The sequence below is a fragment of the Durio zibethinus genome, chromosome 17, assembly GCF_047325235.1.
Source record: "Durio zibethinus cultivar Kanyao isolate XHJ-2024 chromosome 17, ASM4732523v1, whole genome shotgun sequence".
Taxonomy (NCBI): Eukaryota; Viridiplantae; Streptophyta; class Magnoliopsida; order Malvales; family Malvaceae; genus Durio; species Durio zibethinus.
The window spans coordinates 5,798,938-5,823,803 of NC_143178.1; the positions used below are offsets into that span (position 1 = coordinate 5,798,938).

General features: G+C 31.3%; 2 protein-coding genes across 3 annotated transcripts; one reads left to right on the forward strand and one right to left on the reverse strand.

Annotated features, from left to right (window-relative positions):
- Window positions 1–282: 282 nt before the first annotated feature.
- LOC111279824 (uncharacterized) lies at window positions 283–4,944 on the reverse strand. Its single transcript, XM_022866882.2, has 9 exons — window positions 4,464–4,944; window positions 4,133–4,376; window positions 3,902–4,051; window positions 3,105–3,162; window positions 2,922–3,014; window positions 2,701–2,799; window positions 2,368–2,459; window positions 992–1,051; window positions 283–890 (listed from the first exon to the last, which is right to left on the reverse strand). The coding sequence occupies exons 1-9, from the start codon at window positions 4,643–4,645 to the stop codon at window positions 624–626; spliced, it is 1,245 nt and encodes a 414-aa protein (XP_022722617.2). The 5' UTR covers window positions 4,646–4,944; the 3' UTR covers window positions 283–623.
- An 11,265-nt stretch (window positions 4,945–16,209) lies between these two features.
- On the forward strand, window positions 16,210–20,712 carry LOC111279841 (WAT1-related protein At1g43650-like). 2 transcript variants are annotated; one of them, XM_022866906.2, is made up of 7 exons: window positions 16,210–16,635; window positions 16,761–16,823; window positions 19,244–19,360; window positions 19,466–19,700; window positions 19,790–19,948; window positions 20,042–20,193; window positions 20,331–20,712. In XM_022866906.2, the coding sequence occupies exons 1-7, from the start codon at window positions 16,433–16,435 to the stop codon at window positions 20,563–20,565; spliced, it is 1,164 nt and encodes a 387-aa protein (XP_022722641.1). In that variant the 5' UTR covers window positions 16,210–16,432; the 3' UTR covers window positions 20,566–20,712. The 2 variants fall into 2 exon arrangements, with proteins under 2 accessions (XP_022722641.1, XP_022722647.1); XM_022866912.2 differs by lacking the exon at window positions 19,244–19,360.
- The last annotated feature ends 4,154 nt before the right edge of the window (window positions 20,713–24,866 follow it).

Here is a 24,866-nt window from a genome sequence, read left to right on the forward strand (position 1 = left end):
TTTTCTTTCAAAACAAAAACGGACTCACTGTTTCTCCCACGAGCGGGCAGCTGTCAACGGTTCACGTAGTCGATGGTCTCACTCTTACATGCTACCGGCGTATTACTTATCATGCCCTTTATTTTTTTGTTCATAAGTAGGAAAGCCTTGCCATTTTATGAACACACCTGGAACTGTTGGTAGTATTTTTCATGAGGAATGAGTAGTAGGCAGAAGGGACATCATAAGTTTACATGTTGCTGCAGAAATGATAGTTGATAGCTTGAAAACTTCGAAAAAAAATGGAAGAAAAAAACAGATCAAGTTTTATTTGATTTACAGTTTAGACTGTAAGCGTAAGAAATTAAATCCAATCAAATGTTTGTACCCCACTGCTACGTATAGGCTTTTAACCCTTTAGTTGGTGCCTCGAGGCTCAAAAAGATACCCAGCCTGTATCACATCGCAGTCCTAAACTCTTACCATATGAATGGACATCCTCTCTTATCAATTCTTAAATCCCTAAATCCTTGCCTTTCTTTTTGAAATATTCAAAACCTTCTCCTAACTAGTATCAAAATAGTCTTCATACAAGAACCCGGAAATATCTGGTTTCAAGCAATGGAATTTTGGTAAAAATCATTTTATTCGTTCTTCTTGGAGGCCAGAAGTGAAAATCCAGCTTGACCAACATGACTTGAGTCTCTTGCTTCCTTGGCTTTAGGGTTCAGGATTTCACTTTCAGTCTCTCCAGAGGGAGCATTCTTTGTGCTTCCAGATAGCTCAGGGGAAATGTTTACACGAGAACCATCAGTAGAAACATCGCTGACCAGGCTTTTGTACATGGTGAGAGCTTGGGCAATCATGTTGGCAGGGTTTGCAGCAGAACTAGGAAGCAACATTGTTGTGCCCTAACAAATGAGCAGAGAGGACAAGTTCAAGCAGCATGATAGAACGAATAAACATTGATAACATTAATACTCGCAATACGTGTCTGAGATCTCTCTTTTACCTCCTTGGCAATATTACTGAAGGCTTGAATGTACTGCTCTGCAATCTTCAAGCTTGCTGCCTGCCAAAGAGACCATAATTTTGAGTCCCATTTTTAGTTAGGAATGAGCATGATATCAGTACCTCACATCTACAAATGACTTCAGCAACACTTTATGATTCATATAACACTTAGAAATTAAAAAAAAATGCTACATATAAGCATAAAATTATTCCTTTAAATAACAAATCCTTTTGGGTATCACCTCAGGATCAACAAAGGGTTTTTTCTCTCTCCGAGACTAATAATTCCCTCTTAGAGCATACAACAATACAGGGAACAGACTGAATATCTCCTAAGATCGAACTAGAGTTGTACAGACAACTGAACCAAGCTTTAACTGGAAAAGACAAAGAAGGAAGTACGGACAAGAAAGTTTGAAAAAAAAAAAAAAACTGATGTCTTCGGTATATTCCCTATATCTACAAATCCAGAAAACTAATGAGCATCAAGTCACTAAATTCAGACAACTAATGACACTCCAGTCATTATACAAGTGCAGGTGTCCCGGACCTAAGGAGGAGTTTTGAATCTCACATCGAATATAAAATGAAGGTCACTAGGGTATATAAAGATTCACACTAGCTCTGCCTTGTGAAGAGCCTTTTGTGGGACAATCGTAAGGCCAGAGCGGACAACACTTTACAAGGATGTGAACCGTGACAGTCAGGCTGATCTAGGACACCGAAAGAGTAAATGCCCGGGTCTTAGAGCCGCGTGGGTCAAAGCTTAAGTCTCGACCCATGACAAATGATATCAGAACCAGCCCTAAACCGTTCAATCCACGCCAAGCCCCTCGAAAGAGGTAAGCAGGGTGGCTAGCCTCCGTAACGAGAGCGTCACGAGGTTAGGTGAGGGAGAATGTCACGGACCTAAGGACGAGCCTTGAATCCCACATCAAATATAAAAGAAAAGTCACTGGGGTATATAAGAGTTCACACTACCTCTGCCTTGTAAGGTGCTTTTTGTGGAACAAAACCGTGAGGTCAGAGGAGTCAAAGCGGACAATACCTCACAAGACTGTGAACCGTGACGGTCATACTGATCTGGGACACTGAAAGAGTAAATGTCCGAATCTTGGAGCCGCACGGGTCGAAGCTTAAGTCTCGACTCGTGACACAGGCACCGGGAATTGAGATCTCTTTGACATTTATAAGTATCACTATGAGGCCAACATGTTTACGAACTTCTAAGTTCTATCACATGGAAAATAATGATAGCATAAAAGTAGACTAGGAAATCTTGTTTGAATCCTCCTCTAATAGTTTCAGCTTGGATGGTATAAATCTTAGCACCTATTATGCACAAACGTGATGACAAAGATGGAAGAACCTCACCTCAACTCCCCCATTTTCCTTCAGGGACCGAGACACCAAGGCAATTCCTTTAGCTGTAGCTTGAGCTCTAGCAAGGATGGCTTCCGCTTCACCTGATAAATTAGTTTGTTAAGAAGGAAAAATTCAAGGCATCAAGGAAGTAATCAAAAGAGACAAGAACAATAATAAAATTGTTGCTCGATCAGCTTGGATTGTCCATATGAGGAGAGTTCATGATAATATAAACAGATAAATAATCAAAATTAATCACCCACATCAATTTCAATTACAATTCAGATTAAGCCTCATCATTTTTTTAACATAATGACTGTTTACAAGTTGATAATTACTAACCTTGCGCTCGGTTAACTTGATCCATTCTTGCAGCTTCAGATGCTAAGATCACAGCATTTTTCCCACCATCAGCAATATTTATGTTGGCCTGTCTTTCTCCTGTTAGAATTAACTTTTATGAATAAATCATGCCATCTAAATCAACGAATAAGATGATATAGTACCATTAGATGCTACCTTAAGGCTAAAAATGAAAAGAAATATTGAAATTACTGCATTACCTTCAGATTCAAGAACTTGAGCTCTCTTTTTGCGCTCCGCTTCTGCTTGCATCTCCATAGCTGCCCTCACTCCACGGGGTGGAGATATATCCCCTGGAATGACAGGGAAGTAAAATATGTATGAAGGATGTATTGGGAACATAAAGAATGCCCAAAAGAAAATATTTGCAGAACCATACTCACTTATCTCATATCGGAGACATTGGAGACCCCAGTCTTTTGCGGCCACATTGATGGCCTCCTGCAGCACTCATGTCATTTAAAAAGAATCATCATCCTTTTTGTTAAGAGGGGAGTAAGGGAAAAGGGGCTGTGTGCTGCAATTTGAGGCTTTCTACGGTGGAATTAGAGTATAAGATTAATATGGTATTCCAACTATTTTGGCACTTCCAGAATTACTTGTCAGTGGAAAATTATCTCAGACATTTAACAAACTAGCTAAAAGAAATATAACACATTAGGCATAAACTTGTCATAGCGGTCACATCAAGCTTTGACACAAAGGTTAATCATGAAAAACTGATAGACCTACATCAACTTGCCCGCCCTACTAGGGAAAAAAGCTGCCATACAACATACGGTTTTCAACTTGACACCATCGGGCAGGAACCATCAAAGGCATACCTTAGCGTTCCATAGAAATAAAATGTGTGGAAAGATATAAGTTAATCAAATGTTAAATAAAATAGTCATAAACAATTTCCAAAATGTTATATATATTCAACACAAAGTGTAAACAACATTCTTTTCACTAAGTGAAAGTAAACAAAAGGAAAATAGAATAGTTATTCACAATGCCTCCTCCCAAACTGTTGGCAGAAAAAGGATTTGTAGAGAGCCTTGACCTCTCTTCTACCTATCCCATTACTAATCTGGAACCAGAATTGTACTATAAACTCAATTTATTTGTATGTCGGGTTGATTCATGTAATTTAATAAGGTTAAATTTGAAATGGGAGAATCAAGGAAAGAAAACGAACCACAATCTTTTCGTTGAGAGTGTCTCTCTCTTCGAAGGTCTTGTCGAGGGTAATTTTACCAAGCTCGCTACGCATGGTGGTTTGAGCAAGCTGAATGACGGCATAGATTGGGTTCTCAACGCCATAAGAGGCAAGCTTGGGGTCCACAATCTGCAAAGTTCCAAAGCAAATTATAGACCAAATGTTTTAAACTTGAGCAAAGGGCAGCAAAGAAGAGGGTGAAAGAAAGACCTTGACATAGAGAACGCCATCAATGAGAATGCTGACATTGTCCTTGGTAATAGCGGATTGGTCCGGGATAGGAATGGCCTCTTCCTTGAGTGAATGAACGTAGGCAATTCGATCCACGAGTGGGATAAGGAAATGTATTCCAGACGACAGCGTTTTCAAGTATTTCCCAAATCTTTCTATCACGTAGGCTCTCTTCTCCGGTACGATGCGGATGCCCCAGTTTACTGGAGGTGTAGTCTCGTAACTAAAAATTGAACAAAAAGTTAGAAATAAGAATTGAAATCATTATTGGATTCTAGAATATAGTATAAAAATACAAATAGTAAACTACCTGACGCCAGCATCGCGGCCTGTGCGAAGGTGGCGGAGAGTGGTGGCCAAAGGCGGAAAAGAGAGGCGTGGAGAGGAAGAAGAATGCTGGCGGATAACTGCAGTAGAGAAGGAGGATTGCTGGAGATATCTAAGAGTCCTCACGGCGTTGTCAAGGGAAGTCAGCCTCCACATTCTACTCATTTCAATCCTTGCTATCTATTTCGTTGTTTTAGGGATTGACTTCTATTCCTATGATTTTCCTTCTTTCTAATTTTGTTAGCTTTTTTTTTTTTTTTTTTTTTTCCGTTTCCAGATTCAATACAAGATAAAGACTCCAAGAGGGATTTGAATTAATAAGTGGTAAAGCCCTAGAAATACCTTTGAATTGGAAAATCAAAATCTTTTTCTGCAAGTCCCCTCCCTTTTTTTTCTCCTACAAATATTGAATTGGGCCGCAAGAATATCAAGTGCGAACACTCGTGGCACCAAATTAATATCGTGAGTTAACTTACATAGTTCAACATTTAAAAAGTTTTATTTTTTTAATATTTAATTTTAATAAATTTAAAAGATGAAAAAGATAAATAAAAATAAAATAAAAAATAATTTAATTTTATATTTAGATTTATTAAAATTAATAGTTACAAAATATAAAATTACAAAAAAATACACTATATAAGTTTATTTTTCCTATTAAAAAAATTATTATTCACTGGTTTGAGAAAATATTATGTAAATGTGTCTTATTTATTTACCAAAAAATTCTCACTAATTAAGAAAAGAATAACGTATGATATTTCAATCATATCATAATTTTAAATATTATTTTAATTACATTATTATAATCTCTAATATTATATTTAATTATATAATTAAATTATTTTACATTAACATAATATATAACTTTTTATTTTTATTTTTAATATATAATTTTTTATTTTTAATATATATTGATAAGTACCGTGTGCAGTCTTGAGTCTTCCCTAAGGGTTTTTCATAATAATAATAATATAATATAAAATTTATACATTATTATCTCACTATTGGAATCTCTTATTCTAAATCTCATTAACAATGCATCAAAACAAAATATCTTGGATACTATATATGTATAATATATATTTGGGAAATATTTATTATTATTAAGACATTAATGACAATTTCTTACTTTAAACTTTTCATTTACTTCATTCAATTAAAAAATTAAAAAAATCTTTGGGAAATTTTGTTTCATTCATTATTGAAAAGATAAGGATGGGTACATTACAAAACAAAATCAAATCATGGTTGTTTGGTTTGGATTCTGGTTGGGGGGTTTGCACTCAAGTACAGTGCGGCGTCAAGGAATCAGGTCCCCATAAATTTTTTTTTTTTTTGTTTTTTTTTCTGCCGAAAGTTGTGATGGTGGATATTAATAGATTTTCATTAGTTATTTTACCTTTTCACATTCACTATATTTTTTTTTTTATTCTTTTAGCTTGTTTGATTACTAAACCCTCAGAGCACAAACTCTTCGTCTACGTAAATTCTTTAATTCATAATTTTGTGGTAATAGCATTTTTCATCAAATCCACTTCAGAATATATATTATTCATTCAGGATAATCTTCTTCGTTTTTTTTTCTCAATTTTGTATAATGGAACATTCCAGGTTCAAAAACATTGAGAGCAGCGCAGGGGCAGCATTGAGCTTGTTCGTACACTCGCAATTCGGCAAAAATATCGAGTCGAATCTTGTGCTAATGGTAAAGTAACCATAGTTGATAAAAAAACGTTTGAATAAAAAGCTAAAGGATCAATACGGAATATTGAGAAAAGGAAGAGGAGCGTTTTCTTTTTTTTTTTTCTTGAAGAAGAGGCAAAAGACACGTGCTTCATTCTCTATGACTCCAAATTAGGAGTATAATCAAATTAAGTTAAGTTGGCGTAGTAGGATATTTAAATTTGATTTATAAATTTAAATTTAAATTAACTCGAATTTTAATTTTTAAATTTAAATTTCACTCGAAATAAAATTTAAGTAGAGTTAAAATTCGTTCGACTCAAATTATATTAAAAAATTTATAATTTATATTTATTCTTCACAAAACAAAAATAAGAATAAAAAACTAAGAATAATAAAATTTTTTGTAAATCATTTCGAATATAACAATAAAACATAAAAATTCAAAACAATAAAAATAATTTTAAAAAAATAAGAAAATAAAAAAAAATTAAATCACATATCATCATTTTAAATAATCATCAAATCTTAAGATGATATCAATAATTTAATAATTTTGTTAACATATTTTATCACAAAAATAAATTTAAATACTATAAATACTCAAAAAAATAATACAAATGCCACGAATACCCAAAATTTTTTTCAAAAAGCTAAAAAAAAATAGCAAAAAGTAAAGATGCTGGAAATGATGGTTGTTCCTATCAAGATAGGATTTTGACTTAACACATATAATTAATTTATATTTTCGCTTCTTGCAAATTATCACCGACCTTTCAAGCATAATTTATGATAAAAAAGATTTTTTTTTTTTTAAATAGTTAAAGTAGAAACATTATAAGGAAGATTTAGATAAAGTAAAAGAGGAACGGGGCAAAAAGTGAAAGAGGTAGCATTGTTTGGAAAGGGTGAGTGAGTGAAAGAGGTAGGGCCATTTGAGGGGAGGGGAGAGTGTAAAAGTGAAAGAAGAAAAGAAAAGATTTAGGGCTTTTAGTTTTAAATTTTTATATTTTAAAGGTAAAAATATAATTAAATTATTAACATATATATTAAAATAAAAAAATTTGAATAAGCTTACGAACACTCAAGTCAAATATTAAAATACTTAAACTCGACTCGTTTTGCTCAAATTAAATTACTCTAATTTGAGTTTGATTTGATAATAATATAATCGAATTTAAATTTTTTTTTAAATTAAATCCAAATAATTTGTAAGTATATTATTTACATCTCTATCTCAAATTATAATCTCCATGGAATAATTAAACCAAAATGCACAATGACCAAAAAACACAACTTCGTTGCCTGCCACTACGAGATATTAATACGTGTTTACTTAAATACACTACTATTTTTAAGATTACGTTTATTAAAAATAAAAAAAATCAAAGACATATACTTTAAAGAAGCAACTTCAAGTTAAAAATTAACAGAGTTAAGAGTCAAGATCAAGGTCCTCAATGTTTTGATTTAATGGTTAAAAAACTTTTCAAAAAATATAAAAATATTAATTTCGAATAAAACCCTCATCCCTTTTTCATAAGTTATGTTCATCTTATGTATAATTAAAAAAAATCGAAACCAAAATCATTTAATTTAAAATCGGACCATAAATTTTAAAAATATTTATGGACTAAATTTAATTTTAATCGATTTGGTCCAACACATCCACTCATATACTTTGTTATTTAAAAATAAAAATATAATTTAAATTTAAAATTAAATAAAACATATTATGTTTTTATAAATCAAGATCTTCAATTCAAGTTTGAATTGGGCTCAAATTGTAAAATATAAACCTCAATATCCAATAACCCAACCTTGATCAACTCATATGTAAAAGTCTGGTGTAACCAAAATTATTCAAGACCAAATACCAATCATCAACTCTTAATTGATCTAACATATTAAAACACCTAACAATTCTCCAAAGACTGTAGTTTTCCTCATCAACTCGTTAGAGAGAACATTTGAGTATTTTTTGAATGATATTAGATAAGTGCTTGTGCCTTATTCTAGGCTAAAATTTTTTTTATTTTGTTATTTTTCTTCATATGTAAAAAAATTACCTAAATTTAGAAAAAAAATAGATATATTAAAAGATCTCATTATATAAATTAAATGTATAAAATTTAAAAAAATTTATATATATTTAGATAAATATTTTTAATAAAAATATTTATAAAATTTTTATCGTCGAATAAATATCGATTAAAATTGAATTATAAATAATATTTTTAATTTTTTTTTACATATTATTAATTTTTATATTAAACTCTCTTAATTCATCTGTTTAAAATTTATTAAATTATTTTTTAAAAATTTTTTTCTAAATTTCACCATAAAAAATTTTATTTAATTTTTGCGTCTTTTTCAGAAAGTCTCTGTTCCATTTTTTCTCCTACAAATATTGAATGGGCCGAATATCGAGTGCAAAGACTCGTGGCACTGTTGTAAGGGAACAAGGCCTCGCGTCGGCTTGCTGGGAGCTCTAGTGCTCAGAAACTCCATCACTTCCTCTATGCTAGGCCTATCTTTCGACTCGATTAGTGTGCAAAGTAGCCCAATGTCCAAAACCCGACTGGCTTGGTCCAAATTAACCAGTAAGGCCCTTTTTTCTTAAAAACAAACAATACACCCATGCTTTCCTTTTTCTTACTTAAAATTTATGTCAAGCAAACAAGTACCAAATTGTAAATAAAGCTGATAAAGTTCACAAACTATGCCCATTCATCAACGTATTCATACATTGATGTCAATAAACTTTTAGTATAGATCATGCTAACACAAATTCTTGCAGTGATGATCTGATTGGTCTGTGAATGTATAGTGGGGTCATGAGTGAGGACTGAATCAATAATAAGGTATATTTAGATCTAATAATTTATGTTACCATATCATATAAAATATTATATTTTATATAAAAATCGTATGTCAATTTATATCGATATAAAAATATAAAATATAATTTTTTTATTTTACTAAATTTATTTATAATTTTTTAAAAAATTTAAATTATATTATTTTTATTTTTATTATTTTTATATCATGTCCTCATATCATTTTTATATAAATAAAAAATATGCTCCGGTCTAAAGTTGGACTTCTATTTCTACAACTGCAGTGGCACGATAACAACTTTTAAAAAAGGGGGTCGGCCGGATTTGTGACAGTTCTTTTGCAAATCGTTTTTATTGACCGTCGTACTTCCAAACCAGATTAATTTATTTGTAAGATAAGGATTAAACTGATGGCTCTGCGATCGACGAGTCAAAAACTGGTGACGAGCAAAAACGAAAATCCTTGAAAGACAACACGGTCACTGAATCTGTGGGATATTGTTTTTTATTTTCGTACAAGACAATTTAGGTGATGAGAGGATATTCCATACCAGGATCAGTAGGCTTCAACGAGGACTTCAATCAGAAAAACAGGTAACATAAGTATTTAATTCAATTCTTGTACTAGAAGTATAGTTGAATGCGACACCATAGCCATGATCCTTTTGTCATTCGAATTCTATCTGTCATCTATTTCTCGATATACTATCATAGCTTTAAGCTCCGACGAGTGATAACTTTTTAATTCTTGAGATGTGACATAAATGGATGGCCACATTTCCCCCTGAACAGTCATCTTTAGAAGACTCCAAAAACGTAGTTGTTAAGGATATTTTTAGTTCCAAAGGCCATTATGAAAATTCTTTTTTATTAGAGTAATTATTTTTATCAAATTAACATGTCAGGTCAATTTAAATTTATAGGTCCATGTTAGTTTGGTCACTTCAATATTTTAAATATTAGACATTTTAAATGTTGACTTATCATACTTTAAATGGATAATTAATTATCAGCTTAGCTTGGATCTATCAAATCATTTTTAATATTTAAGGTTGATCTCAGGTAATTTAGACTGTCCAAAACCTCCCATTTCATAAATACAAATAGCATCATTTAGTAACCCTTTAACAATTTTGCTTTTATCACATTCTTATTTCTTTTCTAGATTGACCACTAACTTGAACATCGAAATGCAAATGATAAGACCATTTCGACCTTTGTTGTTAACTGCTTTCTTTTTCTATTTTTTTTATTTCAAGGTTTTACCCTTTTTAGATAATTTTAATTTCAAAGTTTTACTTTTTGAAGACAGTTCAACACAAATATTTGGCATTCCAAGTAGGGGGATCTATATTTAGCTGAGCTACAAATGCCACTCAAAAAGAGAGTTGTTGAAGAATGAGAAGTAGCTGTTGCTCGGACAAACTAGCTCAGCTAACCTAACCTAACAGACCTGTAATAGCAAGCCCCACCATGTAACAATTTTAAACCCTAACCTAATAGCTTCAATTTTTAAAAGAAATGATCTAAAACATTACCCTACTTTGGACTTCAAAAACTCCTGACCCGACCACTCTACAAAACCCACATGTCAAAAAACTCTGAGCTATTACAACATCATAGCCTCATTGGCATTAGATGATGAGGAAGAAGTGACACTGATGGCCCACTACCTTACACACACCAAAACACAAACCACCACTAAAAAATCCAAATAAGCCATTTTGGAATCCCAACCGAACAAGAAACTAGAATTAGAGAATGAATTAAAGAATAAAGCTTTTGTCTTTGAAGAAGAGCTAAGGTTCTTAGAAACCTTTCTTTTTATCAAGGAGATTGATCGAGCAATGCCACTAAAATGGTTCAATATGTTGACCTTAGAAACATATGATAGTATATTTAACTATTTAGATCATTTAAATCTTTATCGGATTATCATGATAATGTAGGGAGCTGATAAAACTCTAATGTGTAAAGGACTAGAAAGGGCAGCTCGATCATGGTATTACAGTTTAGAACCAAGATCGAACATAACTTTCAAATAACTCCTCAACCATTCCTTCTTATTTAAGTTCGTCAGCAACCGACAAACTAAAAAAACTTCATTAAGCTTAATGTCAATCTACTAGGACCAAAATGAATTTATGAAAGAATACGTGATGCATTTTAATGTTAAAGCTTTTCAGGTTAAAGACTTAGAACATGTCATTATAGTTGCCATTTTGACTAGTGGATTAAGCGACATGAATACCACTTCAAATTTACCCTCTCCCTAGAGCCATTAAAGACTTTGGCTGGTGTTCTACTCATTGTCAAAAAGTACATCAACACTGAAGTTACAATGAAAAGCAACTGAGGTGAGAGAGGCATATTGCCCTTCTCGACTAGAGATAAGAAAAAAAAATATATGATCCTCTAAGAAGAAAAAGAATAATGGGATACCCTAGGGTTAGAAGCTCGATACAACGATATGATAACTACATTGCACTAACTAGAGAGAGAATTTTGATGCATATTGAAAATGACCTCAACTAGATGGCTAAAGCCACTGAGACAAACCATCAAAAGAGATCTTATCAAAATATGTGTTTTTATAAATATTACAGTAACAACACCAAATATGTATTGAACTGAAGAATAAAATTGAGAATTTGTTCAAAAGAGGTTGGTTGGGCGTATTTGTGGACTAAAAGAGATAAGGATAGGGGAAAATAGATTTCAAAAAAAGAGACAAAAAAGAAAGGATAGAAAAAAATCAAAAAAATAGAAGAAGAGAAAAAAATCGATGTGTGGTAATCAAAGAACTGAGCAGTAAGAAAATGAAAGGAATAATGTAGATAACATGCCTATTTTAAACATAATAAATGTGATCACATGGGGACAACAACGTCAACCAAAAAGACATTTGATCAGGGAACAGTGATGGCTAGTAAATTTTCAACCAAAACATAAAAAAAATAGAATGACAAGATAATATCTTTTACTTTGAAAGACTTGTAAGGGATCTAGTTCCTATATAATGATGTTGTTGTGATCTAAGCTATAGTTTACAACTATATGGTGAAGAGAGTTCTATTTGATAGTGGGAGTTCCACCGATATCTTATACTATGCCACAATGTTGAAGATAAGCATAACCGATGACATGTTGAAGCTATTTACCACCAGATTGACTTTGGGAATGAATAGGTGTTTGTCAAAAGAACTATGAGGTTGCCAATCTAATTGGGTACAGAGCCAAGGAATGTCACTTTGGTATTTGAATTCATAGTGGTAGATGTCTCCTCTACCTATAATATGATATTAGGTCGATCTAACCAATATGTTATGAGAAATATTAGTTCTTCATCTGAAGATCAAGTTGTTGATGCCTAACAGGGTTGGAGAGGTTAAAATGGTGAGACAATCTATGTGACTACAATGAAATGTAGGACTAGAAAGCAAATTGAAAGTTAATCCAAAGCTAAAAAGTTCCAAAACAATGACGAGTAGGGGTTAAGGTGAAAAATGTCAAAGTAAATGAAAACACCTAGGGTAAGAAGTAGAAAGAAATTGAAGAAAAAAAAAGTGCACTCCTAATAGCCGCACTAAGCTATTAAGCTCGATACTTGTTCATACTTTTAAAAGGAATTTTTTAAAAATTCATTGAAGTCGTAAATTGAAGTCAGCATACACATACATGTTAATTGAACCTACCTTTTAAACCGATCACATGAATATAAAATTATATTTTGATAATCTTATCTTTTTATAATGCATTATTCTACTAACAAGTTAACTAACATCCACGTCGGGATTTATCCTTGTAGGAAATGGTCCCAACCTAACTGAATTAAAGGAAATCATTAATAAAAGGCGTGAGATTGATATTAGCTAACCAGAACCATAGCAAACCTCATTCTTGTGCCGTTATGTGAAAATAATGTTGATAAATGCATGCAAATTGGGGTTAAACTTGAACAGAAAGAGCAAATAATTCAACTTCTAAAAAATAATGCCAACTTGTTTACATAGGCCTTATCCAACATGCCTAGGATAAATCTCATGATCATGGTCCACAAGCTACACATTGATTCAAACATGAAGTCAATTTAACAAAAGAAGAGGACATTTACCATAGAAAGGTAAAAAATAATTAAAGAAGAGGTCGATAAACTATTAAAAGCTAGTTTCATCATGGAAGCATACTACTTCGAATGGATTGTCAACGTTGTTATGGTGAAAAAACGTAATGGAAGATGAAAAATGTGTATAAACTTCATCGACCTTAATAAAGCTCACCAAATGATAGCTTTCCTCTACCTAGCATAAATCGATAGGTGGATGACAATGCCAAGCATAAAATGCTTAGCTTCATAGATGCTTATTAAAGTTACAATCAAATCAAGATGCTAAAGGAAGATGAGAAAAAAATCGTATTTGTGACCAAGAAAAGTTGTATTGTTACAAAGTGATGTCCTTTGGCTTGAAGAATATAGGGATAACCTACCAAAGGTTAGTCAATAAAGTATTCAAGGACTAGATTAGCCATAACATCAAAGTATACGTTGACGACATAATTGTCAAAAGTAAGAGTTTGATCATGCACCTGAAGGATCTAAATGAGACCTTCAATATGTTCAAAAAGTATAACATGAGGCTTAATCCGAGCAAATATTCTTTTGTTGCCACATCAGGCAAGTTCCTTAACTACACAATAAATCAAAGAGGGATAAAGCAAATCATGATAAGGTTCTAGCCATTTTAGACGTGAAAGCACTGACCTCAATGAAAAAAATATAAAAATTAATTAGAAAAATTACTGCTATGACTAGATTTATGTTAAGGTCGACTGATCGGTGCTTGTCATTTTTTAAAATTTTTAAAAATAACTCAAAATTAAATGGACACTTCAATGCCAAAAAGCACTTAAAGAGCTCAAATAATTTCTCTTATTTCATCGTATACTATCAAAACCAAAGCCTAAAAAAATATTATACTTCTACATAACAAATACGGACCAAGTAGTCAGCTCGATATTGGCTTTAAAAAAAAGGGCAATAAAGATTGGTATATTTTATGGGTAGAGTATTAACATGGTCTGAGATAAACTATTCCAGAATAAAAAAGTTGGCTTACATTGTTGTAATTTCGACTAGAAAGCTCAGGCCGTGTTTCTATTCCCACCTGGTGAATGTCCTAATCGATCAATCACTTAGGTAAATTTTACAAAAACCTGAGTTGTTAAAAAGGCTGATCAAGTGGACGGTAAAGCTTAATGACTACAATCTACACTTTTTACTTAGGTTAACACTAAAATCATAGGTACTAACTGATTTTATAATTGAATGCACCTCGATTGAAACCAACAAACAACCCAAAGAGGTCGATGAATAGAAGAGAAAAGAGACATGAAAACTTTTTATTGATGGATCGACTATAAACCAAAAAAGTGAGGTCGATCTAATTCTAATAAAACCACACTCGAGGCCTTCAAGAAAAGATTAGATAAAGTTAAAGGTAAATAGGCTGATGAGCTCTTTAGAGTATTGTGTGCTTTCAGAACAACTATAAAAGTCATCACTAAAGACCACTATAGAAACTCCTTTCAATCTGGCTTTTGAAATAGAGGCTATGGTAATTGTTGAGATCAACTTCCCTAATCTCGAAGTTGAGCTCGGGTTCAAAGAGAGAAATGAAGAAGCCCTAAGAGCCAATTTGGATTTGACCAAAGAGTAAAAGGACATTGTTTTGACAAGATTAGTAGCTTATCAACAAATGGTTGCCAATTTTTAAAATAAGAGGGATTGATGAAAAAGCATAAAAAAGGGTAACTTAGTGTTAAAGAAAGTGAAAGCCTCAGGAGTTGATAATCGAGGCGGAAAGTTGGCCCCGAATTGAATGGGCTCTTATATAATTAAAGAGGTCATCCAGGATGGGACCTATAGGCTATAAAATCTGAATGAAAATCCTATTCCAAGGATATGAAATTCAAATAATTTAAAATTTTATTAACAGTAAAGGCCTTTAGGCCAAGCTCACATTTTGTAATTTTGACGCTTATTTGTACTATCAAGTTTCGAGTTGAATAAAAGTTTAAAGCTCAAACTCCTTATATATCTACCTACTGTATCTTTAATTCGAAGTAATAAATTATTTAATGCCTAAAAAATTTAAAGTCTGAATTCAGACACATATCGATCTTAAATTTTAAGTTACATAATCAAAGGGTCTGAGTTGTTCTTTATATCAAATCCTAAAATCTTTTATCAAGATCAGATAAATTATTTAAAACCAATCTCAAACTTGGTCCATTTCTCGAAAGTCATTTGAAAGTTAATCAATATTTAAAAATTAAAAGTCTAAGCTGAGATTTGTTACCAAGCTGCTACTTTAATGAATTTGCCTGTTTGAAATATGAAGTTATTCCAATCTTTTATTTGTTTATGCCTTTCGAGCTAAGACTTGAAAAATTATTTACTATTATTCATATACTGATAAGAGGAACTACAAGGTAAGGAAAAAAAGATTTGAGCTGATAATTGGGTAAATTTTTCATTTGTATTAATGGATGTGGTATATACAAGATTTGAACAAAAAATTGTTATTTAATACAAGTTAAGTTAAAATCTTAATCATAGAAAACTATAAAAGGTCACATAAATGTAAAAAGAGAAGTAATTAAATTGACAATTTAAAAGGAAAGAAATATAATTAATTATTTAAATTTTTTAATTTAAATGAAATTAAATAAAAAAATTTAAATGCATGACACAATTATATTTTAAGATCGACTATATGTCAATTATATAGGATATTCAAGTTGAAAATTTTTTTTTTGACTTTTATATATTTATATAAGAGAAGATATCTTATCCATTTACCAACTATTGCTTAAATAATTGCACATTCTTTATATCTAAATCTGGTCTTTTAATGTGGCAATTATAATAGACGTATAAGAAAAAACTTTTGGTGGACCTAAGTAGGCTTTACCATAAAAGGATATATTTGTAGATATATAGGTACATTTATGTATAGAATCCAAGAGTTCAAGAGGGCATTAAACAGAAAGTTTCATGGTCCAATCTCCCGAAGAGTTAAATCAAACGAGTGCTCAAGCAAAGCCATATTTCGTGTGGGTTATGTACTGCGTGAATATGCCGATGACTGACACAGAGCTCTCTGACTCAGAATATATATATGGCTTGGCATTGGCATCTGTAAGAGACTCTAGCTCTTTGGATTTTCCAATGCCACTGCATTTATTTCTCCTCTTCGACCCCATTTTGACTTTTCTGTGTTTATTGGGAATCAGAAAAATACAAATTCAACAGAAAACAAAGTGGTGACAGCCGTTTCCAGTCTCTTTCTTAATTAATCTTACCCATTCCCTCTCTTTCACTCGCTTTTATAGAGAAGTTAGAAAGATTGAATTGTTTGAGAGCATGGCGGTAATGGGTACAGTGAAGAAATGGTTGGGCTGGTCACAGATGGCAGCGAGCATGTTGGCGGTGCAGCTCTTTGCAACAGGGCAGCAGCTGCTTTCTAAAGTCATACTGAGTCAAGGAACCTTTATCTTTGCACTCATGACCTACCGACATTTGGTTGCTGCTCTTTGTGTTGCTCCTTTTGCTTTCTTCCTGGAAAGGTTTTTCTCTTCCATTTTCCTTTTTCTTTTTTTGTTTTTTTCACATTTTCTTTTCATATATATGTAGAACTATATGTTTGTAATCATAGATGTGATGGTTGCGCCTGTTTGTGCCATGGCTGCAGAGGTAATGCAAAGAAGCTGGCCTGGTCGACTTGGTTCTGGCTCTTCATCAATGCCTTGACAGGGTAAGCCACTTTATTCCCTCTTGGGCTTTGGTAATTACCAAACGTTGTGTGTTTGGCTCTAAGCGTTTCGTATATCATGGAAACTTAATATTTTGCACGTTTCGTTGATTAAAAAGCAAACATCAAAAGCTTCACGATGGCATAATTTAAGATGATATAAAAGTGCTCTTTTCATCATTCAAAATGACTTGTACAACTGGATAAACTTGTTATTTTCCCTTCAACCCTTCAAATCATCTGTTTTTAAGCGCAAAGACCTAGGCTTTTCTTAAATATTTAGGAACTGTAGAATACCTAGATAATAAAATTTTTTACCTGTAGAGCTCTATATATATATTAACCAACTTCAAAAACAAAAATTTATTTTTTTATCAAAAATTGAATTATAATCACTAAAATTAAAAATTTAACATTCACATATTACACTATTATATTTTATATAAAAAACCTCAAAAATAAAAATTTGTTAGATTTTATAAAAGATAACTTATCAAATACATTAATAATAAAATTTTTAGATTTCACAAATATAATTAACATGATGATACCTACTCTTTAGAGTATATTAAAAAATTATGTGTTAATTTTTTTTTTAATTTTGCTTATAAAATTAAAAAACACCAAATAGCATATCAAATAATTTTCTCCACAACATCACTCATATCTATGTATAAAGGTTGTTGGCAGATCACAATCAAGCTTATATATTAGGGCTTTTTCAAAAAGCATAAACAAACACATTCCCCTTTTTTTTTTTTCCTTTAACAAAGTCATAAAGATAATAAGCATACTTATCTGAATCATACGCATGAACATCGTTCTTCTTCAATTAGAGACAGCTATTTGATTAAGCATAATTTAGCTGATTCATTGATTATCAGCTGATTCTTTTTGTGACCAATTAAATGATGATTACAAAGAAGCAAGGACAATGGTTTTAAATTGGTTCGATGGGAGTTTTTCTTTTTTTTTTTGGCAATCATCTACCTGTCAATTTTTTTCACTTTTTTTTAGACATAATCTTGATCGTTGATTTTTTTTGAGGGGCAATAATGTTGATCGTTGATTAAGACGCATTTGATAACACAGGGACAAGGACAAGGGTTGATTGCTTTTCTTTTTTTTCTGATTGCTTTCAAGTAGTTTTATTGTTTTTGGTTTCTTCTGCCTGTCTAATGATGTGAGCCACGAGGAGCGTAGTTTCCCCATTATTTGCCGAAAGATAAAAGAAGCCTAAAGGCATGCAGATCATTAAAAAAATATCTCAACACCTTTTTATACTTAATATTACGTGATTGAATTTGATTATTAAAATTAAAAATTCCTTTAATAATTAAAATTACAATTTCAATGCTTTTTTGATAAAGCACAAGTCTGTCTCAACAAAAATTTCTTTCAAAATTGAATTTAAGCGATATAAATAATGAGCAAAAAGTATTGTATAGTTGTCTAAAGGTTTGAACTTCTTCCATTTTTTTGAGCCAATCAAAACGAGTTCAAGTCCAGCACAACTTCTGCCAGATTCAATAAACTTAGGCTTTCATTGAGAGGATAACACTTACATGAATTTTTTGAGACGAAATTTATAAATTTTTTAAAAATAAATAAATAAAAAATTTTAAATTGATAAATCATATATAAAAATATTTAAAATATTATTTATAATTTAAATTTATACTTAATAATAAAAGTTTTATCAATATTTTATTATTATTACAGTTTCATTCATATGAAAAATAATATTTTTTACAATTTATTTTTTTCACATATTTGCTAACATTTTTTTATATTTTGTATAATAATTTTGTCGAGATTACTGAAGTAAAAATGTGTTAATACTTCTTTTATTATTTAATTTATCATTCAATAATATATATTTTTATTTTTTTAGAAAAGACATACTTTATTTTTATTTGATGTAATTTTACAAGTGTATAAATATTATTATAAACAAAAATATCCAAAGGAAAGATACATTTTTTTTTTTTTTTGCTGTTTTCAAATGGTTTATATTTTAATGACAAGTCAATATATATAAAATTTATATATGTTATAAATTTTAAAATTTTAATATAATTTTGAAAAGAAACTAATATATATATATTTATATTAAATAAATAAAATTATTTTGTGCAAGGTTATAATCTAGTTTAATCTATACAATATGACGTTTTAATCTATCATTTTGATTTTTAATTTTAACTTTTACTAAATCATTTTTAGTAAAAAATTTCACGACTCTCATTAAAATATTTCTTTTAAATCTTTTCCCAATTCAGAATTGAGAATTACATTTTCATGAGATCATTTCTATTTTCAAGAGCACTGGATCTTTGACTACCTAATAATTAAAGTTGCTAATTTTAAAATCATTAATTATTTAATTTTCTAATCGTTGATATAACCTTATGATCAAGCAGGATAACAATGGCCATGGGACTATTTTATTATGGTCTTCGAGACACAACAGCTACGTATTCCACCAACTTCCTCAACATAATTCCGATAGTCACCTTTGTTTTCTCCATCGTTTTCCGGTAAATTAATACATTTGATGGTTGCTATTGCAAAATCCAGAAAGAAGGCCTAATAATTAAGGAATTGTGTGAAACGTGAAAATGTTTTTGTTATGTGTATTGTAGAATGGAAAAGCTGGGACTAGGCAGCAGAGCAGGTAAAATTAAGACTGTGGGTGCAATTTTGTGCGTGGGAGGAGCGCTGACAACTAGCCTGTATAAGGGAAAAGCATTCTATCTTTCTCATGATCACCATATTCACACACCTGCTGCCACGGACGTATCCGAGACTCACTGGACTCGCGGAACTTTCATGCTTGTAGGCAGTTGCTTGTGCTATGCCACTTGGTATATATTGCAGGTGTGAATTAAAATGATAAACTAATTAACCTCTCTTGATGTTACAATGTCAGTCGACTCAGTTCATAAGTTTTTCTACTTTCAAAACAGGTCAAATTGCTCAAAGTATTCCCTTCAAAATACCGGGCAACGCTGATAACATGCATCATGGCGTCCATACAATCAGCAGCAATCGGCCTATGCTTAGACAGGCACAAGTCTGCATGGAGATTACAGTGGAACTTGCAGCTGGTTACTATAGTTTACTCGGTAAAGTTTCTGATCCATTTCTTCATTTAAATTTTTTATGCTCAATTTATTTTTCCGGAACAGCAAGGTTTGAATAAGCTGCGAATTCCGCAGGGAGCACTAAGTACCGCAGCAACATTCTGCATACTTACATGGTCTATTGCTAAACGAGGCCCAACTTATGCTCCAATGTTCAATCCTCTGGCCCTAATTTTTGTTGCCATATCAGAAGCTTTAGTACTTGGTGAACAAATGAGACTCGGAATGTATGATCTGTTTCCTTTCTACTAATTTACCAGAGATGCAAATATACAATCCTTTACCATGCATACATCGTTTTTCAATATTTCAATACTAAATTTTACGTTCTCTTACATTACTACAAATGGGTTCATGATTTCAGTGTGGTTGGCACGGTTATGATAATAGGCGGCTTGTACTCGTTTTTGTGGGGAAGAAAGAAGGAAATAAAATGCTTGCCTCAGCCAAATGCGGGTATTGAAGAATTGGCAAAAGCGGTTCCTGAATCTGGAGGGATGCAGTTGAAGACCTTGGTTGTAATGCCAACTACTACTTCACCTGTTAAAAGCGTTTATGCTATGGAAGAAGGAACTCTAAAAGATTCTGTAAACTCCTGAATTAATTACGAACCCATTTTCCTGAGGTTCTATACTCGAAAACATAACCCACCTTCCTGAGAAACTAGCTAGGCTCTTGATTTTAGAAATTTGACGAATAAATTCAAGGGTACTGTTTTAAATAAAGTATATTGTATTCTCTAGTTATTTCCTTTTCGTTTCTTCTTATTTCTTTCCAAATTCATCTTTAACAATTAGAGAGGAACAAGAAGGAGGAGTTGATGCATTTCACAAAACAAATAGTATTGTTATATAGTAGTAATTCACAATTACAATGACAAGCGTCAGGTTTTGTGTAACTTTTTCTGTGCCCCTTTTGGCATCAATTAAGCAGGAGAAAGTCCAACTGTCATAGGACAAGAAAAAGAGGGATTCATAGCATGTCAAAAGAGAAGGGGCAAAAAGGGATTCATATTTTATACTACAACTTAAAGCTAGAAAATTTTATTTGTTTTCTTCTGTTTGCATAAGGCCTTTAAAATGGAGCAGGGACCAAGAAGACAGGCAGAGAACCTGTCGGATGGCAGAAAATTGATGTATTCAAGAGAAGTTAGCGATGATGAAGGATTAATTAACCAGGACCTAGTTATCATTTTAGTTTTCAAAATGCTTCAGCACAATTTCTTGGTTAAAATATAACAGAAAGCTCGGGATTTGAAGCAAATATTTTCCAGTTTCAATATGATTTTACAAGCCAATTGCCAATGCCATACTTCTAACAAAAAATATATTACATATAATTATAAACAGTAGTAGAAACTAATAAGAATGAAAATTAAGAACAAAGCAAACTCAGAAAAGCATTTACAATAACCTGATAAACCTCTGGTGAGTTGAGAGCAATGTAACAGTAAACCAACTCTTCCATTGCATTCCAATCATGTATACCTGCATCATCAATCATTTCTAATATGGACTCTTAGACATCAGAAAATGGGTCATTGCCTCATTGGACAACTTAACTGCACATATACTACCAGCAAAAACAATGCTAAAATCACCAGGCAAGGTGGCTGAAAAGCAAATTCTCTCATGCCGCTTTCGGCTTTTGCATGTTCTTCTTCCTTTCCTATCTTGTTTGATTCCTCAACACCGTCTATGGCTCCTGCAATGCAGCGCATGCCAGCTCACTAAAGATAAATTCTATCGTTAGGCAATTGCATGCTTAATGGCAATTGCATGCTTAAAGGGTTATCAAGAGGCGCTGGCAGCGGGGGACAGGGGCGCTGTGGTTAGGATTTGTCTCGTTGTGGTCATGAATCCAATCGGACGAGGGAAGTGCTGTAATGTCAAATCAGTTACAAAGGCATGTTACAAAGGTATATGACGCCATGAATGCAATCCTGCATTTTGTTAATTAATGTTAGGAAGCCGGTTCCTAATTAATGTTCATGTGAGGTGGTTGAGATTCATGAGCCAAATCAGATTGGAGTCAGGTCTACATTTGATATTAATAATTTATATGTTTGTTCAAATATGATCAATAATTTAAATTTCAAAATTTTTTCAAATATTAAAAAAATAAATTTAAAATCCATCATTAAATCGAATTTATATAATAAAAAATTTTAAAAATCTTTTGTTAAATAAAATATAAAAATAAAAATTCACATATATATTTATATAATTATAATATTTTAATTATATATATTTTAGGTTGGACATTTTTCTATTGAGCTCGAATTTTAATTTTTTTTATCCAAAATCTAATTCCAAACTTAAATAAGTTTAAAAATTATTTCAAAATCTATTTAATAAGTTTTAATTTTTTGACTATACCTTATCAAAATTTGAACTAACATTCAAATACTATTGTACCATATAGAATGGTACAAAATGGATCAAAGATATCATTCAAAAAGTACTAAAATCTTCTCTCTATCGAGTTGACGAGGAAAACTACTAGTCTTTGGAGAATTGGGAGGTGTTGCATGTGTTAGATCAATTAAGAGTTGATAACTGGGATCTGGTTTTGGATAATTTTGGTTACACCAAGCTTTTACATATGAGGTGATCAAATTATCGGGTTATTGGATATTGATGAGGTTTTTATTATACAATTTGAGCCCAATTCAAACTTGAGTTGAAGATCTTGTTTTATAAAAACATAATATGTTTTATTTAATTTTAATTTTAAATATATTTTTATTATTTAAATAACAAATTATATGAGTGGATGGGTAGGCCAAGCTCATGTTCAAGTTTATAAAAACTAAAAAAAAAAAAGAACAATTTGATTAGGGTTGACTTAAATCTGACTTAATCCATAAACATTTTTAGATGTTATGATCCAAATTCGAGTGATTACTAATTAGATGGTCTTGGTCTTGACTTTTTTGTTTTAATACATAAGATGGACAAAACTTATAAAAAAAAAAAAGAAATTTTAGTTCGAAATCAATATCTTTATATTTTTGTAAGAGTTTCTTAATCAATAATAAAAAAGTTGAGGATCAATTTTGATATTTTTGTTGAGAATAATGACTTAAATTTTATAAAAAATTTATTTGAGATTAGTTAAATATTACTTGATAGATAAAAATTCTTATAGAAAAAAAATTTTAAGAGAAAAATGATTCTTGATAGGCTAATTTGTATACTTATAAATAAGTGAAATATTTAAAAGTTAGGTATGAAAAAAAAATATAAAAGAGTTGTAAGGTTTTATGAGTAGATATCCCATAAGACTATAAGATACTTATATTTTTGAGTATATATGTTTGAATGTTTGTAAGTGAACTATAGGAGAATAAAAATGTCTACATAGGCATGGTGCATGAGTGTACATGAGTATATGTTTATTTGGGTTGAGAATATTTCATAGGACTAAATGAGAGTATGTATGGGTATTGATGTGGTTGATATAATTATATGTTTGTAATTTCTTATAACTAATAGATCTTTTTTTTTATCCGTAGACGTAGGTCAGTTAAATCAAATCATATTAAATTACTGTCTCTTGTGTGATTGATTAATTATTTAATTATATTTTTGCTGACATGAATATTTAATTGAATTAGGGTTATTTAGCCTAACAAGTGAAATTAAAGTTGTTGTGATCCCAACAAGTGGTATCAAATTCAAGATATGAGAAGAGACAAACCTAGAGTAACTACTCGATTCAATGAAAGAATTTGAGTTTGTGTTTTGGAAATTAATTTGCATAAAGCTTGAAAACACACAAAAGAGGGTGATTTTGATACTTTCATTACAAGTAGAGCCAAGAATATCTAGTATGAATATTGATAATTGATAGAATTTGGGCTAAGATGAAGATTGTTAGGAATAATGACTTAAATCAAATAATAGATTTATTTGAGATTTGTTAGATATTATTTAATGAATAATAAGACTTGTAGAAGAAAAATTATAAGAGAAAATAGATTTTTAATAGGTAAATTTGTATACTTATAAATAGGTAAAATCTTTACAGGATTAGATATGAAAAAAAAATGTAAAAGAATTATAGGATTTTATAGGTAAACACCACATAAGAATACTGAAGATTTATATTTTATAGGTGTGTATATTTGAATGTTTGTAAGTATATAAAAAAAAACTGAAAGGGTTCATATAAGCATGGTGCATGGGTGCATATTGTTATATAGTTATTTGTTTTGAGAATATTGTATAAGATTAGAAGAGATTGTGAGTGTCTATGATTATTGATGTGGTTGATATGATTGTATGTTACTAATAGATTTTTTTTTTTATTGATAGACTTAGATTGGTTGGGTTAATCTCGTTAAATTAATATCTCTTATGTGATTGATTGTTTGATTATATTTTCATTAATGTGAATATTCAATTAAATTGAGACTATTTAACCTAATAATTTCAACTCAATTAATTTTTAACTTGAAGTTGCTTCTTTGAGTATGCGTCTTAGGGGTTTTTTTTTTTTTTTTTTTTCTTTTTTTCATAAACGTAATCTTTAAGTAGTGGCAGGCGTCAAAGTTGCATTTTGGTGCACTGTCGTTGCCAACTTCAAGTGCAAGTATTACGTGCATTTTGGTTTTTGGTTTAATTATTCCGTGGGTTCATGGTTCAAAGCAGTGGAGAACGGAGCACGTCTCTTTTGCCTCGTCTTCCCAAATAAATGCTCCTTTTCCTTTTCTCAATTCCTCAAATTCCCTATCGATCCTCCATCTTTTTCTTTCTATTTTTTATCAACTACGCGCACTCTATTACAAGCACAAGATTCCACTCGATATTTTCGCGAATTGCGAGGGTATGATCAAGCTCAATTGCTGCTCTCAATATTTTTGAACCCGGAATGTTCCATTATACAAACTTGAGAA

Excerpts from the sequence above, each read along its gene's own strand:
- LOC111279824 (XM_022866882.2), bottom strand. The coding sequence starts at position 4,645 with ATGAGTAGAATGTGGAGGCTGACTTCCCTTGACAACGCCGTGAGGACT. Across the intron at positions 4,377-4,463 it reads GGCCGCGATGCTGGCGTCAG|TTACGAGACTACACCTCCAG; the intron begins GTAGTTTACTAT and ends TTCAATTTTTAG. Across the intron at positions 3,163-3,901 it reads CTCTCAACGAAAAGATTGTG|GAGGCCATCAATGTGGCCGC; the intron begins GTTCGTTTTCTT and ends TGAGTGCTGCAG.
- LOC111279841 (XM_022866906.2), top strand. The coding sequence starts at position 16,433 with ATGGCGGTAATGGGTACAGTGAAGAAATGGTTGGGCTGGTCACAGATG. Across the intron at positions 16,824-19,243 it reads TTCATCAATGCCTTGACAGG|GATAACAATGGCCATGGGAC; the intron begins GTAAGCCACTTT and ends ATGATCAAGCAG. Across the intron at positions 19,701-19,789 it reads CCACTTGGTATATATTGCAG|GTCAAATTGCTCAAAGTATT; the intron begins GTGTGAATTAAA and ends CTTTCAAAACAG.